The sequence below is a fragment of the Mobula hypostoma genome, chromosome 8, assembly GCF_963921235.1.
Source record: "Mobula hypostoma chromosome 8, sMobHyp1.1, whole genome shotgun sequence".
In the NCBI taxonomy this organism is placed as follows: domain Eukaryota; kingdom Metazoa; phylum Chordata; class Chondrichthyes; order Myliobatiformes; family Myliobatidae; genus Mobula; species Mobula hypostoma.
Window position 1 is genome coordinate 19873623 of NC_086104.1, and position 17682 is coordinate 19891304.

A 17682-nucleotide genomic window follows, 5' to 3' on the forward strand; every position below is an offset into this window, starting at 1 on the left:
GAGAGTTGTAAACTTAGTCAGCTCCATCATGGGGGACTAGCTTTGTAGTATCCAGGGCATTTTCAGGGAGTGATGCCTCAAAAAGGCAGCGTCTGTCATTAAGGACCCCCATCACCCAGGTCATGCCCTGCTCTCACTGTGACCATCAGGAAGGAGGTACAGAGGCCTGAAGGCACACTCAATGATTCAGGAACAACTTCTTCCCCTCTACCATCTGATTTCTGAATGGACATTGAACTACCTCACTACTTTTTTTCATTTCTATTTGTGCTCTACTTAACTAATTTAACTATTTATATATATTTAATAATTATTAAATTATTAATAATTTGAGGGTAGGCTGAGGGTAGCAGACACCAACAGAATCAACAAACTCATTCATAAGGCCAGTGATGTTGTGGGGATGGAACTGGACTCTCTCACGGTGGTGTCTGAAAAGAGGATGCTGTCTAAGTTGCATGCCATCTTGGTCAATGTCTCCCATCCACTACATAATGTACTGGGTGGGCACAGGAGCACATTCAGCCAGAGACTCATTCCTCCGAGATGCAGCACAGAGCGTCATAGGAAGTCATTCCTGCCTGTGGCCATCAAACTTTACAACTCCTCCCTTGGAGGGTCAGACACCCTGAGCCAATAGGCTGGTCCTGGACTTATTTCATAATTTACTGGCATAATTTACATACTATTTAACTATTTATGGTTCTATTATTATTTATTATTTATGGTGCAACTGTAACGAAAACCAATTTCCCCCGGGATCAATAAAGTATGACTATGACTATATTTACTGCAATTCAGATTTTTTCCTATTATTATGTATTGCGTTATACCGCTGCCACAAAGGCAACAAATTTCATGATATATGCCAGTGATAAAAAAAACCTGATTGTGACTGATTCTGAATTCAGTTCACCTACAATCCTTGTTTCCCTTGTGTCTTAGCCTTCAAGAGCACCTTACAATATGGGATCTTGTCAGAAGACTTAGTAAAGTCCATTAGGATAACATCTAACATCTTGCCTTCACCCTTCTCCTTGGGTATCTCCACAAAGAAGCGAGTGAGTTATGATCTCCCCTGTATAGGAGTTGTAGTTTATTTAGAGTCTGAGAAAAGCATCCCATGGAAAAGATGAGGCACTCACCGGTGCACCCGCTCCCATCCATTTGATCCTTAAAGCCCTGGTCACAGAGGCAGCGGTAGGATCCAGCTATGTTTTCACAGAAGCCGTGACTGCCGCATGGTTTATCACTCGTGCATTCATCGACATCTGCAAGTAAGATATTACAATGGTCAGTCTCGCCCTAGTAAAAAAACATGGTCACAATGAAAAGTAGGATTTCTTTTCATGGTAAAAGGAAGCTGAAGGCAGTTGAAGACTGCAATTGGTTGGGAAAGGTGACTTAGTAACTTGTTGGACTGAAGGTTCAAAATCCAAGTCAGAACTGGAATTAAGTTTAAAATTCAAAGACACAGCAAATGTTTCTACACATCCTTAATGACAGGAGTAATTACTTCTGTACAACAAAAGAGCAAACTTGAGAACCAGCATCATTAGTTTAGTTGATGGCCAGAGGGAGCTGTGGATTCACACGAATTTGAAATTGCTGTGACCAGGAACAATTGACATTTAATTAATAAGTTAATTCCAACAAAATTTAATTTTTCAGATTACTTTCTATTAAAATTTGCCTCTACAAGGAATAAGGCAATATAAAATTAAGAACTAATACAGATTGGTTCCACTTCAACAGTATTGGACACACAACAAGACCCTCAAATAGCTTTGATTACATACTCTAACGGGATGAGTTGAGTACTGTGCAGTAGTCTTAGACAGATATATATAGCTAGGGTGCTAAGACTTATGCACAGAACTGCAGTAATTTTATGTATTGCACTGTACTGCTGCCACAGAAAAAACAAATTTCATGACTTATGTTGAGTGATGATAAACCTGATTCTGATATGGGTCTCCATTGTGGGCTGAGAGTGGGAAGGGGGCAGGGAGAGGGGAAAAGCAGAAGGAAGCACCAGAGAAACATTCTGTAATGATCAATAAACCGTTTGTAATCAAACCTGGTGTCTCCGGGCTGGGTGTATCTGCACCCACGCCACCCCCACCCCGGCATTTCTTCTCTGTCACCTGCCCCACACCCCACCCGCAGTGCTCCACTCTCAGCATTCCCAACATCCATTGCTCCCGCCAGATTTACAAACTCACTCTCCGCTCCACAATGCCAAATACAGTACGGTGTAAAAGTCTTGGGCTCGTTAGATAAATATATGTGCTTAAGACTTTTGCACAGTACTGTATTATTAGTAGTTTACATCCACATACTGCAACCATGCCTTCCCTGCACCATTTCATCCAATACAATGCAGTCATGTCAACAAGGAGGCCGGCTCACTGGATCCCCTTGTAAGTAATAAAGAGGCAGTCCACATGGTGGAAGCTTCCAATTGTACTGAGCTCTTCAGGAGTTTGCACTTAAAAGCAAATGGTTTAAGCTGCGCCATTTGGCAGCAGTCCCATGGCAAGGATTCCTTTCTGCAAAGTGTCTGGCACTGTCATTGCAACAAAGCTGCCACGTGGATGGAGAATGAGTGGAAAGCAGCAGAGCGTATGAATGCATAAAGGTCAGGAAAACTCACACCAACACTCACCGCATTATTCCTTCCTTTGCACTATTTATCTATTTTTCAATTTATAGGTTTTTATGTCTTTGCACTGTACCCTGCAAAGCAACAAATTTCACATTGTAAGCTCAAGAAATTTTGCAGATGTTGGAAATCTTGAGGGTCACATGCAAAATGGTGGAGGAGCTCAAAAAGTCAGGCAGCATCTATGGAGGGTAATGGATGTTTCCGGCTGACATCCTTCATCAGGTCTGGAAAGGAAGGGGGTGAAAGGAAGAATTCGGTACATGCAACCCGGGTCCAATTCCTGCCGCTGTCTGTAAGGAGTTTGTATGTTCTCCCCGTGACTGCGTGGGTTTCCTCCAAGTGCTCCAGTTTCCTCCCACAGTCCAAAAATGTACTGGTTATAGGTTAATTGGTCATTGTAAATTGTCCCGTGATTAGGTTGAGAATAAATCGGGGGACTGCTGGGTGGTGTGGCTCAAAGGGCTGGAAGGGCCTCTTCCACACTGGATCTCAATAAATAAATGAATAAGAAGATGGGGGGAGGGGAAGGAGTGCAAGCTGGCGGGTGAGGGTGGGGAGGGATGAAGTAAGAAGGTGGAAGGAGTAGAGATGAAGAAGGAGGAATCTAATAGAAGAGGACGGTGGACCATGGAAGAAATGACAGGAGGAGGAGAACTAGAGGAGATGATGGGCAGGTGAGGAGAAGTGTTGAGAATGGAATCACAATGGGAAATGGAAAAGGAAAGAAGGGAGGGAGAGAAATGTATGCTCATGCCATCAGATTAGAGGCTACACAGGCAAAATATGAGCTGCTTTTTCTCCAACCTGAGTTTGGCTTCTGTGAAGACATGTCGGAATGGGAATGGGAAGTTGAACTGAAATGGGTAGCCTCTGGAAGATCCTACCCTTTGCAGTGAACAGAGCGAAGGTAGTCAACACATCACATATAGTATCGCATATCATCTTAGTGTTAATAAATCGGATTCTGATTTTAAAATGCGCGTTTCTTCAACAGCAATTCAGAAATCTTCCTCTTGATGCATTTACCATTCCGTCACAAGTGCCTGTTAAACTGTTTGAGCTTGAACTTGCAGCTGTTTCTGGGATCATGCCTAAACCGAGTCCAAACGGTTCTAATTTAACAGCAAATTAAAATCAAGAAAAGCAAAAGCTAGAGGGCTGAAGTTAAAAACAAAGTTTTAGACACCCATAGCAAGTCAGTTAACATTTCAGGCCAAAACTCTTCATCAACTCTGACAGAGTTTTTGACCTGAAACAACTCTTTCTCTTGCCGTCGATGCTACCTGACCGGTTGAATTTTCTCTTTTCAGTTCAATAAAAACATTAATGTGTGATTGTTTTAAGACTTACTATAAACTTTGTCCTCTAGTTGACCTAGACTGGGAAACATCCCTAGTCATATCCACTAAATGGGTTGCATAGTCCCAATCCTGCCAAAGGGTTTCGGTCTAAAACGTCGACAATACTCTTTTTCACAGATGCTGCCTGGCCTGCTGAGTTCCTCCAGCATTTTGTGTGTGTTTCTTGCATAGTCCCAGCGCTACTCTCTATTCTAATTCCCATTTGCCCTTAAAAACTGAATTGTTCCACGGCACCACATGCAGAGTGCTGCAGGAACTCAGCAGGTCAGGCAGCATCTGTGGAAACAAATAAACAGTCAAGGTTTCTGGCTGAGACCCTTCTTCAGGACTGGAAAGGAAAGGGGAAGACACCAGAATAGAAAGGTGGGGTGGGGGGGAGGGGAAGGAGGATAGTCAGAAGGTGATAGGTGAAGCAATGAGAGGCAGGAAAGCCAAAGGGCTGGAGAATGAATGTGATAGGAGAACAGAGTGGACCATGGGAAAAAGAGAAGAAGTGGCTGCAGTGGGGTGGTAACGGGCAAGTGAGAAGAGGTAAGAGGCCAGAATGGGGAATAGAAAAAGAGGGAAGAAGGAGGGAAAAAAATTACCAGAAGGAGAAATCGATATTCTGCCTTCAGATTGGAGACTACCCTGACAGAATATAAGGTATTGCTACTCCACCCTGAGGATGGCCTCATCATGGCACCAGAGGAGGCCGTGGACCGACATGTCAGAATGGGAATGGGAACTGGAAGTAAAATGTTTGGCCATCAGGAAGTTTTGCTTTTGGCAGATGGAGCGAAGGTGCTCAGCGAAGCGGTCTCCCTACTTACGATGGGTCTGACCAATGTAGAGGAGCACCAGACACAACAGACAACCCCAAGCAGGTTCACAGGTGAAATATTGCATCAACTGGAAGGACTGTTTGGGGCCCTAAATGAGGGTGAGGAAGGAGGTGTATGGGCAGGTGTAGCACTCTGGACACTTGCAGGGTAAGTGCCGGGAGGGAGATTAGTGGGGAAGGACCAATGGACAAGGGAATCATGGAAGGAGCAATCCTTGCGAAAAGTGGAGATGGGAGTTGGTCAAGACATATTGGGTGGTAGGATTCCTTTGGAGATGATAGAAGGTGCGAAGAATGATATGTTGGATGTGGAGGCTCATGGGGCGGTTTGTAAGGATAAGAGAACCTCATCACTGTCAAGGTAGCGGGAAGATGGGGTGAGCTCAGATGTCTAGGAAATGAAGAAGATGCAGGCGAAGCCACAGCTCGTAAGAAGCTGGCCATCAGCAGCTTACACCACAGACGACAGGTTGCTGCAGCTACTGTGCTATACAAAATGCACACCAGCCACAGCCCTGCAGACCTTCACGCCATGCTGCCTTCACCTTATGAGAGACGGCGCACCACATGATCAAGTTTATCTATGCCTGCTCATGCTGTTTCTATGCCTGATGCAAGAACCTACACACTGAATAGAAGCTTCCTTCACTGTGCTATCAGAATTTGGAACTGCCTTCCAGATGCTGTGGTTGGAAACATCTGCGATGATGGGGTCCAAGCTTTCAAGAGTCGAGTGCACAAACACCTATCATCTCTGGGAGGGAAGTCACATGCTTCTTCAAAAGCTATCATGAAGGGGACCAGGATGGCAATGCTTGGTTGTTGACAGGTAGGGTTAATACCCGACTTTCAAGAGCACTTGTGAGTTATGTTCCGGCTGAACTTGGTCCCTAAACTGCTGGAGAACAGTGCGGAAAGAACAGGTGCTGTTTTCTCCCAGTAGGGATTAGTTTTTAGTTCCAAGTGCTCCGGTCACGTCTTGTCACCCTGCAACCTTATCCTTCAATCTCTTTGAATTATGGAGGACAGCATGTGTATAAATGTCTCTCTCCAGCAGACTTCATCATGATCATCATGACTCCAGTATTTCTACTATTTTTTTAATTGTACATATGATTTTTTTGTGTTCTATCGCTGAGCAGCAGTGAACCATTTGATTGGCCTATCAGAGTTCTCTTTGGGAACTAGTTGACTTGATCAGCATTTCTGAGCTGGCTATTGTTCACGATTGCATTTAATAAAAAAAAAGGTGAGGGCAGTAGCAATAGTGGAGGAAGGGAAATCCTGTTCTTTGAAAGGGGAGGACATTCATTACCACAGGCAGTTGTGGAGGCCAAACCTTTACATATATTTAAGGCAGAGGTTGATAGATTCTTGATTGGTCAGGACATGAAAGGATACGACTAGAAGGCAGGAGATTGGGGCTGAGCAGAAAACTGGATCAGCCATGATGAAATGGCAGGGCAGAATCAATGGGTCAAATGGCCTAATTCTGTTCCTATATCTTATAATCTTATTTTATTGACATTTCTGATATCCTGACAAGAAAATCCACATCCTGGTGGAGGCTAAGGCAGGAGATTGCTGCCGTGTGGTTTCTAATTAGCGTCAGTCGTGTGCGCATACATGGTTGTTAGGCACTACATTGTGCTTACAGCGACCAGTTTTTAAATAGTGTCAGTTGCATATGTTTGTTTTCTAACAAGTTAGGAATTCGAAAGGTATCAACAATCATCACGAATGTTACAATGAAAATGAGGATTTGGAGGATGCAATCATCTACAGCATTGTATGAAGGCAGTCCATTATCAGCACTAGGTGTCTACCCTGATTTTGTTCATTTACAGTCAATCATAAGAACACGGCAGATAAATTCTTCTGTCGATAACTACTAGGAACAGTTCTAAAGTACTGTAGAGGTATTGGTCATGTTCTAATTTGTTCTGTATTTCATTTAAATAGATAATTTTTACTCAGTTAAATGGTAATTTGTCTTTGTTATACCTTTTACTTATTTCCATGAAACTTCGGCTCATTGGGGTGCCACTTAATTGAGCCAAAATGTACAGGTCCCAATGTGTCCCAATTAACTGGAATTCCACAATATTAGGTAAATAACTAAACACACAGTCAAAGAGGCCGATTTGCAGAAGTACTTGTAAGGAGGAGATGAAGGCAGAGAAGCGTTTCAGGGAGTGGATTCAAGAGTTGAGCACCTTGGCACTTGAAATGTGGCAGCACATGTATCTGGAGAATAAGCTGAAACCCAAAATTAAAGGAATGCAGAGATTGACGAGGATAGAGGAGGTACAGAAACAGGAAGGCAATTTGAAGACAAGAATGAGAGCTTGAAATTCACAGAAGGCAATGTAGATAGCAAGCGAATGTGACATAGGTATACAGAAGTTGAAATATGTTAGGACGCAGGCAGCAGAATTTGAATATCCTCAAATTTACTGTGAAGAGAATCAGAGAAGCTGGAATAATGGAAGCCCTAGTCAATAGGCCCTGTAATGCTTTTAACAGCAAAGAAGCTGAGGTCAGGGTAGATCAAGCACAACTGGGAAGGTGGAAATAAGTTTAGGGAAATCAAAATTTTTGAACACAAAACACATAAGCAGTGCAAGAAGATCTGGTTTACGTCAGGAGTGAAATTATGTCACTCTGTAAGTGGCATTTTCACACTGACTGATATGATTCACTGTTTGTGGTAATGCTTTCACACAGCATCACTCATTTTGTTTTGAAGTGGTTTCAGCTTCTCAAGAAAACTAAAATGGCTCAGGATAGCATCAAACTGACCTCCAGTCTTTGAACGTGTGACCCAAAAACAGCTGCAGACTTGCAACACAACCTGCAGGTCTTACAGCAGTAGAGATTGGCAACCCACTACGTGGGAAATCACACTAACCAGACAGAGGGTAGGGACATACAAGTTACATCCAGTATTTCAAAAACACAAATTCAAACAAGGGCAAGAATTACAAAAAAAAAGATTAATGATTGGGTTAGCAACATCAGTCAGATATCACTGGGAGAATTACCAACTTCTGTTCTCACTTAGATACAGGAACACCTAACATATGCTGGTGCTACTGTACAGTTCCAATGGGATTCTAGCAACACTGTCACAAATTATGCACATTTTACAGGAGACTGAGGCCCCACATGTTTACTCAGGGACAACATACCAGCACTATAATTAGGTAATTTCTCCCTGGGTAATATCTTATCATTATTTTATTGCCCAAGAGCAACGAATGAGCCGATGTTTGGCCAATTTAAGAACGGGGCCAAAAATATTAAAATACTCCAAAATATAGAAAATTAAAAGGTTTGTGCCTCATTGGATACAGAGTTCCAACATGCACATAAAAATACTTGAGTTTGAAGTGTGGTCTCAAAACCAGTATGAAACGAGCCATTTTCACCCTGCTGGTTATGGAATGGATGGACAACCATCAAGGAAAATCCCACCGACACCTGCTGACCAACCCTCTGATGTTAAATGGCCACTGCATATGTATAAACATCATAAGGATGAAATTGCTTTGGAGATAGTTTTTGCAAACAAAGTTAACAGGATTGTACTAGAGCCAACTAAAATGATCAGAAGGATCCTCTCTGCTACTTTTTTCTTTCTGAAAGGAACTTGACATCTTTTTTATAGCCCCAACAATGATCTCATTTCCCATGATGAAGGGAATGTTCTGCAAGGACGGTCAAAAACCGTACAAGGACTTTCTGCAAAGGCCACAGCTGACTTAGAAAATACAGACAACCTTGATCCTCGGCCCAAACTCACATCCTTTCTACATTAATCCAAATTGGCCCAATTTGACTACTTTCTAAGAAACTACTAATATATTTCAGATGCAACTGTTGCAAAACTGAAATCATGTCTTGGACAGGATGGGGGCCTACGTATCTGGTGCTTCCAGGGCAGGCGAGATGGTGGGAAGTCATGTGTCCAAAGATGCACCTTCTGAAATTGCAGGGAAATAGGCTTTTAACTCAAGTAGTGTGATTTTTGGTGATTGTCAGAGGAGGGAATTCCCCTTATTCTGCAACGAACTGCTCTATAATCCCCACCAGCATACTGATGGTGACAGTCAATGTTGACTGACTCTTTCTTTCAATTTTGATCTGGAATTGGAAGCAATTCCCCTTTCTGTGACATCACGAAGCTCTAGTGGAGTGATAGCATAAGCTTTTCCCTCAGATGCATGATGGGATATGGGGAGAAGGCAGGAGATTGGGACTGAGAGGAAAATTGGATCAGCCATGATGAAATGACACAGCAGTCTTGATGGGCCAACTGACCTAATTCTGCTCCTGTATCTTATGGTCTTAATGTAGACTTCTCTCCATATTAATGATGTCTATTTTACAAAGAAGGGCGGAAATTCAACTCAAGTACTATACAAGCCAGGGAATGGATATCATTGTGTCAGTTACAGATTCTTGTTCCATTTTATTTAATAACTGGAGTAACACTATAGAATAGATTGCCAATGCTACTGCCGACTGCACACCTCAACACTTGCAAATGCCCTTCTCTCTAATTTAAACTGAACTAACCTACGGTGACAAAAGGGAATTATGCTTTCCATCTCAGGGTGACTCCTCACAGGGAATAAATGACCTCTTGTCACTCAAAAGGTGATGAATTTAGCTGGGATATCTAGAAATATATTTTAAAAAATAATTTGATTGAGAGATTTAGGATTTATAAAATCAATTCATAGGCAAGATGGAAAAAAATTTTCTTTTTTTGCGAATCCTGAACACCACCTTCTCTAACCCTTGACCTTTCCCACCCACCTGGCTTCATCTGTCACCTTCCAGCGAGGCTCCTTCCCCTCCCCCAACCTTTTTATTCTGGCATCTTCTCCATTCCTTCTCAGTCCTGAAAAAGGGTTTCGGGCCAAAACATTGACTGTTTATTCCTTTCCATGGATGCTGCCTGACCTGCTTAGTTCCTCCAGCATTTTGTGTGTATTGCTTCTATCTTTATTTTGCTTGGGGGAGAAACAAAAATAAGGCATTATAACATATGAGTCGGATCAACAGCTTCAAAGGTAGGAAGCATCATCAACTAAAATGTGGTAGAAATGTTAAGATCTTTCTCATAAAAACCTGTAGTTCAAAGCACAATCAATTATTTTGCCACAGAAATCATTATATAGAATCACAGGAGGAAGCCATTTTACCTTCAGTACCTGTGCCAGTAAAAAATGGTCCTATTTAGGTTAATCGCATTTCCTCAGGTAATTAATCCACAGCTATGCAGGTTACAAAGCTTTATATAAGATTTAAGTATGGTGAATCTTTCTGCCTCTATTACACTATCAATCAGTCAAACCCAGGTCCTGATTGATCTTAGGGGAGAAAAATTCACCTCCCCACACCCCCAGATCCTATATATTCCGGTCATTTTACTAAGGGAAGAGGTCCATCTTATTCTGCCTGTTTAGCCCTCTCATAAATTTGAACACCTCTTTGACGTCACTTCTCAGTGTCCTTTGCTCTAGAACAGCAGTTCACAACCTGGGGTCCACTGAGCTTTCGGTTAATGGTAGGGGTCTATGGAATAAAAAGGTTGGGAACCCCTGCTCGAGAGTAAGCATCCCTAACCTATACGGCCTCTCTTCAAAGCTTTAGTTCTCCGGCTCTGGCTAACATTCTCATAAATTTCCTTTGTAGCCTCTCCAGTGCTAATAGGAGTTCATAGCTATATCAGCCATGATCTCAGTCAACGATGGTTGAGATTAGATTAGATTAGATTATGAGGACATGCAGTCCTCTTTTATTGTTATTTAGTAATGCATGCATTAAGAAATGATACAATGTTCCTCCGGTGTGATATCACAAAAACACAGGACACACCAAGACTGAAAAACTAACAAAACCACATAATTATAGCATATAGTTACAACAGTGCAACAATACCATAACTTGATGAAGAACAGTCCATGGCACAGTAAAAAAGTTCAAAGTTTCTCCAAAGTCCCACATCTCAGAAGAAAACTCTCCCTTCCATGCCCGACGACAGTCTAACTCTGAGTCATCCAAAAACTTCGAGCTCTGATCAGCCTCCGACACCGAGTACTGAGCACCATCTCTATCCGAACGCTTCAACCTCAGCCTCGGTTGCCAGCAGCAGGCAAAGCCGGGGATTTTGGGGCCTACCAGCCGGAGATTCTCATTGCACAGTAACAACAGCAGCAAACCAGGCATTTCAGAAATTTCTCCAGATGTTCCTCTACTTCTCACGTCTGTCTTCGTCAAATCAGAATTGTCCACGGCCCCTATTTAACAGCTTGCGTGGCCTACCCCAATCCCTGCATTCGCATGGCTGAGTGCAAGGTGGTCAGATGTTGACAGCAGAGGCATTCTCCTGCAGAGATCCAGACACACCAACCAGAGGACTGGGCTGAGTGGAACTATTGGCTGCTTTCACAGCTATCTTAAGGGAATTTAATTGATGTAACAGCAGCTGAGAAAAATCCAGTGTGTGCAGGGTGGAAGGAGCAGCCTGTCACCAAGAGGAGAGAGATCATGGCTTGGAGGAAGAAGAGAAGGAATCAATTGAGTACTGTGATGAATTTTGCCACTAAGCTACTGCCACGTCATATTAACCAGTATCTCGATCAAGAATGCACAAAACTATGCCCGAGTTCAAGCCAAGGCAGATCTTGAACTTTTAATTAAGACAATTTAATGCTGGTGTTTGTTTAGGCTAGGAGACTGCTGACCATGAGCCAGCTCCCAGTATTTACATTGCTAAATGCTGATCCCTCAGGAAGCCAGATTTAGTAATGCAAGCACCAGTAACAGGCTTCTGGATCCCAGGAACCCAGATTGACCTGAGAACCTCTGGAATAAAGGCAATCTGATGAATGCTAGCACTCTAGTCATGAGATATATTTCACTGTCATCAAGGCTGAGCTAGTACTATGGGGATGGAGCAGCACAAGCTTGGATGGAGATACAGGCAAGTCCAAGGACATTACTAGAGTAATCGTGCAGACAGGACAGTAACGTTAATACTCTCTAAGACTGAGAGCTGTTAGTTAGTGAAATCCGTTTTTTGTAGTCATTGATACTCTGCAGAATGCTTCCTTCGTTACAGCCTACATTGAATTTGATATGAACTTCAACATTATCCATATTCTTGCTATTGGATGGAGGAGTGGTGATATGTCTCTGCTAAAGGAAGCGTAAGGTGCTCCTTCCCTCTACTAGTCTGCAGGTCACCCTTGGACAAGGTGTAGCACCTGCTTAGCCCCTCGATCAGGGTCACGTGAAGCCACAGGAGCAGGTGGTGGATGGTTGTATGAGCAGCTGGTGCATATCACAAATCCTAGTTATGCAACCACTGACACCAGGCAGACAATCTCTGAAAAGTATTGATAATGGCTCAGGTCAACTGTTTTGTAAAGACACTGTCCAGAAGAAGGCAATGGGAAAACATTTCTATGGAAAAATTTGCCAAGAACAATCAAAGACCATGGATGTCCACATCTTACAACATGGCACATGATGGTGATGATGATTCTTGCTATGGAAACAGTCAAAATATTATCACCTGACTCATATTTTAGTAGACTAGTTTATCATTGGATGGAAGTACAGTGAAAAATTTGTCTTACATACTGTTCAAACAGATCAGTTCATTACAACAGTACATAGTAAAACAATAAAATAATGCAAAATAAAGTGTTACAGTTAGAGAGAAAGTGCAGTGTAGGTAGACAAGGCTCCAGGTCATAACAAGGTAGAATGTGAGGTCAAGGGTTCATCTAGGAAACCATTCAAGTCTTGAGAGGGTGGAAGCCCTCTTTCACCCTGGTGGTACATGCTTTCAGTTTTTTAATCTTCCGCCCAATGGAAGAGAGAAGAAGATGGACTGTCCAGGGTGGTGGGGTCTTTGATTATGCTGGCTGCATTATAGAGGCAGTGAAAAGTATAGACAGAGTTTAGGATGCTGGCTTCTGTGATATATTAAGCTGTGTCCATAATTCTCTTCAGTTTCTTGCGGTCACGAGCAGAGCAGATGCCAAACCAAGTCACGATGCATCTGAAGAGGATGCCTTCTATGCTGCATTGATAAAAATTGATGAGGGTCAATGGAGTGTCCTGAGGAAGTTGAGACATTGGTGAGCTTTTTTTTTTTCCATGTCATCAATGTGGTTGGACCAGAACAGGCAATTGAATCAGAATCAGAATCAGAATTAGGCTTAATATCAGGTTGTTGTACTGTTGTTCTGTGGCAGCAGTACATTGCAATACATGATAGTAACAGCTATAAATTACAATAAGTATATATATACACATATATAAAGAAAATTAAATTAAATTAGTGCAAAAAGAGAGGGAAAAGTACTGAGGAAGTGTTCATGGATTCATTATCCATCAAGAATTTCGATGGCAGAAGGGAAGAAACTGTTTTTGAAACACTGGGCGTGTGTCTTCAGACTCCTGTACCTCCTTGATGGTAGCAATGAGAAGAGGACATGCCCTGAGTGATGGAGGTTTTCACTTTGAGGCATCACCTTTTGAAAGTGTCCTTGATGCTGGGGAGGCTGGTGTCCATGGTGCAGCTGGCTGTTTTTGGAGGTCGTTGATTAGAACTGAGGGTATGATTGTGTTGAGCGCTGAGCTGGTAGTCAATAAACAGAAGCCTGATGTAGGTATTGCTATTGTCCAGGTAATCCAAGGCTGAGTGGGTAATCAGTGAGATTGCATCTGCTGTAGATCTATAGTGGCGATTGACAACTTGTAGCAAGCCCAGGTACTTGCTTCGGCAGAAACAGATTCTAGCCATTTCCAACCACTCAAAGCACTTCATCACAGCAGATCTGAGTGTCCCTGGGCGATAGTCAAGACAGCTCACCCTGCTCTTCTTGGGCACTGGTATGATTGTGAGATTGAAGCTGTCCACGAACACTTACGCTAGCTGATTGGCACAAGTTTTCAGAGCCTTACCAGGTACACAATCAGGGCCTGACACATTGCGAGGGTTCACCCTTCTTAAAAGATATTCTGATATCGGCTCCTGAAACAGAGATCACAGGGTCACCAGATGCTGCAGGGATTGACACCAGTGTAGTTTTATCTTCCCTTTCAATGTGAGCATAAAAGGTGTTAAGCTCACCTTGGAGTGAAGCATCACAGCCATTCGTGATGTTAGGTTTTGCTCTACAGGAAGTATTGGCCTGCAAACTCTGCTGAAGCTGACTTGTATCTGATTCCAACGCTAATTTCAATTAGAATTGTTTCTTCGCTCTTAAGATCATCTTCCACAGATTGGACCTGGGCGACTTGTATAGTTCTGAATCACTGCTCTTGAATACCACAGATCCAGCCCTCAGCAGACTATGAATCTCCTGGTTCATCCACAGCTTTTGGCTTGGGTATGCCCAGCATATTCCCCAAGACACACAGGTCTCGACGAAGTCGTTGACAATTGTGGTATATTTATTCAGACTTGAAGATGAATCCCTGAATATTGACTAAAAGCAGTCCTGTAAGTGCTCCTCCATCTCCCTTGACCATATCTTCTTGGTCCTCAATACTGATGCTGCAGTCTCTGCCTATGGGTACAGCCAGGAGATCAGACTTTCCAAAGTGTGGATGTCCGATGGTGTGGTAAGCATTTTTGATAGTGGTCAAGTGTGTTGGTTCCTCCATTTCCATGGATATGCTGGAGGTACATCATTGTTTAGACTTCTTCAAGATGACCTGGTTGAAATCCTTCACAATGATAGAGAAGCAACAGAGTGTGCTGTTTCCTGCCTACTGATCATGGTGCTCAGTTCCTCCAGCTGGCCTGAGGTGGAATGTACACCATTACCAGGATGATGGCAGAAAACTCTCTCGGCAGATGAAAAGGACGATAGTTGACCACTAGATGTTCCAGGTCAGGTGAGCAAGACTGAGACAGAACTCCCACATCTATGCACATTAATGAGTTCATCATTAAGCATACTCCATCTCCTCTACTTTTAAAAGACTGAACTATCCTGTCTATGCGGAGAATGGTGAAGCCAATGGGCGGTGGCACACATCCGAAATGGTAGGGGATAGCCACGTTTCCATGAAGCAAAGTACACAGCAGTCTCTGATTGGTGATGTTCACTCTGAGGAAACTGGAGCTCTCAACCTCTCAACATCAGCACCTTTGATGTGAACAGAAGCCATGTGCATAGCCCCACACCATCACCCCTTCCTGAAATTACTGTCCAGCTCCTTTGTTTTGCTGACATTCAGGGAAAGGTTGTTGTTATGGCACCATGTAACTAGGACCTCCAGCTCATTCCTGTACTCCAATTCATTATTTGTGATACAGCTCACAACATTGGTATTATCAGCAGATTGTAGATGGAGTTAGAGCAGTAGAATAAGGGGCTGATGATGGAAAGAGCCTGAAAATGTCATTTGTTGTCTGGAGTCCAAGGGAATTTTTAATACCTTAGGACTATAAATACTATTTAGGAAGTGCAGATTGCAATATCTTCATGGATTTTTCATTTACACTGCAGCTTTTACCACAATCGAATATGCAATGTACAAATGTTATGGCCTTTATTTAGCATTTTTTAAAATGATTCAATGTGCAATTGAAAACTCTGTTTCTTCTGCCCTAGCTTGCCATTTTTGGCAATTCTTTATGGTGTCATTATGGTTGCTTAAAGCATGACAGCAACCAGTTTCAGAGACGGAGACATTTTCACCAGAGATACCGCTAAATCTTTCGTGTTTTAGTTCTTCAAATTCAAAGTGATGTTGCTTCAGCACAGATTGAAAACTCAGGCCAGTGTTGTGGTAGTTAATAGTGTTATTCCTGAGCCACTCACACATGGGAGGAGTTCATATATTGTACAAGCACGGGATCAATACAGTTCAGTTGAGTGTCCTGCATGCTGGCATCCTGGTGTGCTCTGCACTCTCCCTCAATAATGAACACAACAGCCAGTGAAACACATTCTCATGGCTATGTTATCACAATCATTTCTCAGATGGTTTTTACACTGTGAAAAATGAATGAATTTTAATATAAATCACCCAGAGGTTAATGGGTTTGGATATTTTAATAATGCATTCATTTTATTACAGATGATACATGGCACAAGATAAGGCCAATCAGACCAACTAACACTGGCACTTATTTTCTACTTGATCCTCCTCCTGCCCTTCTAAACTAAATTTATCAGTATAAACCTCTTTTCCTTTTTCTCTCATCATCTGTTTGTCCAGCTACTATTAAACATAGTGTACGCCACCTTCTTGAGCAATTCAAGCCCCTGCAGTGAAGCGACTCTCAAAATTCCAGCTGTTAGGGAGCTCCAGGAGTTCGATCCAGTGATGTTGATAGACTGCTGATACATTTCCAAGTCAGACTGTAAGGGAATCTGCAGCTGGTAGGGTTATCTGTCCAGGCGAATATTTATCCGGTGACTTACACCTCCTACCCATGAATATCAAGGACACAAATTCGACTGGGCATCAGTGAAAGTCACGGTGCAAGTGAACAGACAACATGCAAGAGAATTCCCAGAAGTGTGGTTTCCAGCAAACAATCCTGTAAACATACACATAGACCTTGATCATAGTTATCATTCGATGCCGGCAAAATTCCAGAGCACAACACACAAAGTTCAACACACAGCCAATCAATGATGAGATTTCCTCCCCACATCACGACTGAGTTTCCAAAATGACATCCAATCAGGTGATTGCGAAGTATATAAAAGCCATGTATCTCCTCGCGTGGTGGAGATAAAAAGTTTGCAAGTAAATTGCCAAGATCAGAGAACAACTCTACCCAACCATCAACCACACAAGCTTCACTACCCGTTTACACTTCCAAAAAAAGATCATGATAACATTGGTTACCGTGATTTCTATAACACAAAAGTAACTTCATAAAGAATGTGATTGACTGTGAAGTACGTCAGGACGTACATTACTAAAAGGACAAAACTTCTTACAGTCTAGAGTTATATTTGTCAGTGCGTTAAGCAAGTGTTGGACAGGAATTTGCCACATTCCTCCTGGACACCTTGAGATAGAAACTGGTGTTCAACTAATTTTCATAAAGCCTCCTTATGAGCTTTCAGAGTAAAAATCCTGACAAGCTGTACCTCCATCTGGAATGGGAGCAGCCGAGCATCGGTCTGGACGTCGCTACAAAGGACTGTGAGAACGGCTGAGAAGATCATAGGCGGCTCCCTACCGTCCATCGGGGACATTTATCAGGAACACTGTGTACGCAAGGCCCTTACATTATCAAGGATCCCACCCACCCATCTGCATTCTTGCTGACTTTTTACCATCAGGCAGGAGACTCCAATGCATAAAAACAAGAACAGTTAGGATGCAAAACAGTTTCTTCCCTCAGGTCGTTAGGCTTCTGAGCTCCCTGCCACATCGCATTCGACCGGTCACTGGTACCTGACAATATTTAATTTCTACACTTTTATTTATTTATTTATTTATGTGTAATCCACCTGTAGATTATATCCTTACTTTCCCAAGCTATTGTGTACTCCTGTGCTTTTCACCCTGGTTTGGAGAAACATTGTCTCATTTGACGGTATATACAGTATGTAAATAACGAAATGACAATAATCTTGATCTAGCTTAAAAATGGGAGTCGGTGCCTTTCCCAACACACCGGTAACCTTGCAGAAAGAGGTACAATATGCATGCCTGAAAGATACATTGAAGCTCCCAGTCCGGCAGTGACGCACCGACTAGAACAGGCAGATACAGTATTTCCTAAACCGTGCTACTAAACATACTAAAGAAGGGTCAAACATAAG

At 42.6% G+C, this 17682-nt stretch overlaps 1 protein-coding gene across 6 annotated transcripts in view; it reads right to left on the reverse strand.

The window, feature by feature from the left end:
• Window positions 1-17682, reverse strand: part of ltbp1 (latent transforming growth factor beta binding protein 1) — a 463174-nt gene that overhangs the window by 104786 nt on the left and 340706 nt on the right. For all 6 annotated transcript variants that reach the window (XM_063055533.1, XM_063055535.1, XM_063055537.1 and 3 more), the window contains one exon: window positions 1146-1271. In XM_063055533.1, coding sequence (XP_062911603.1) covers window positions 1146-1271 — 126 coding nt within the window. The remainder of the gene's footprint in view (window positions 1-1145; window positions 1272-17682) is intronic.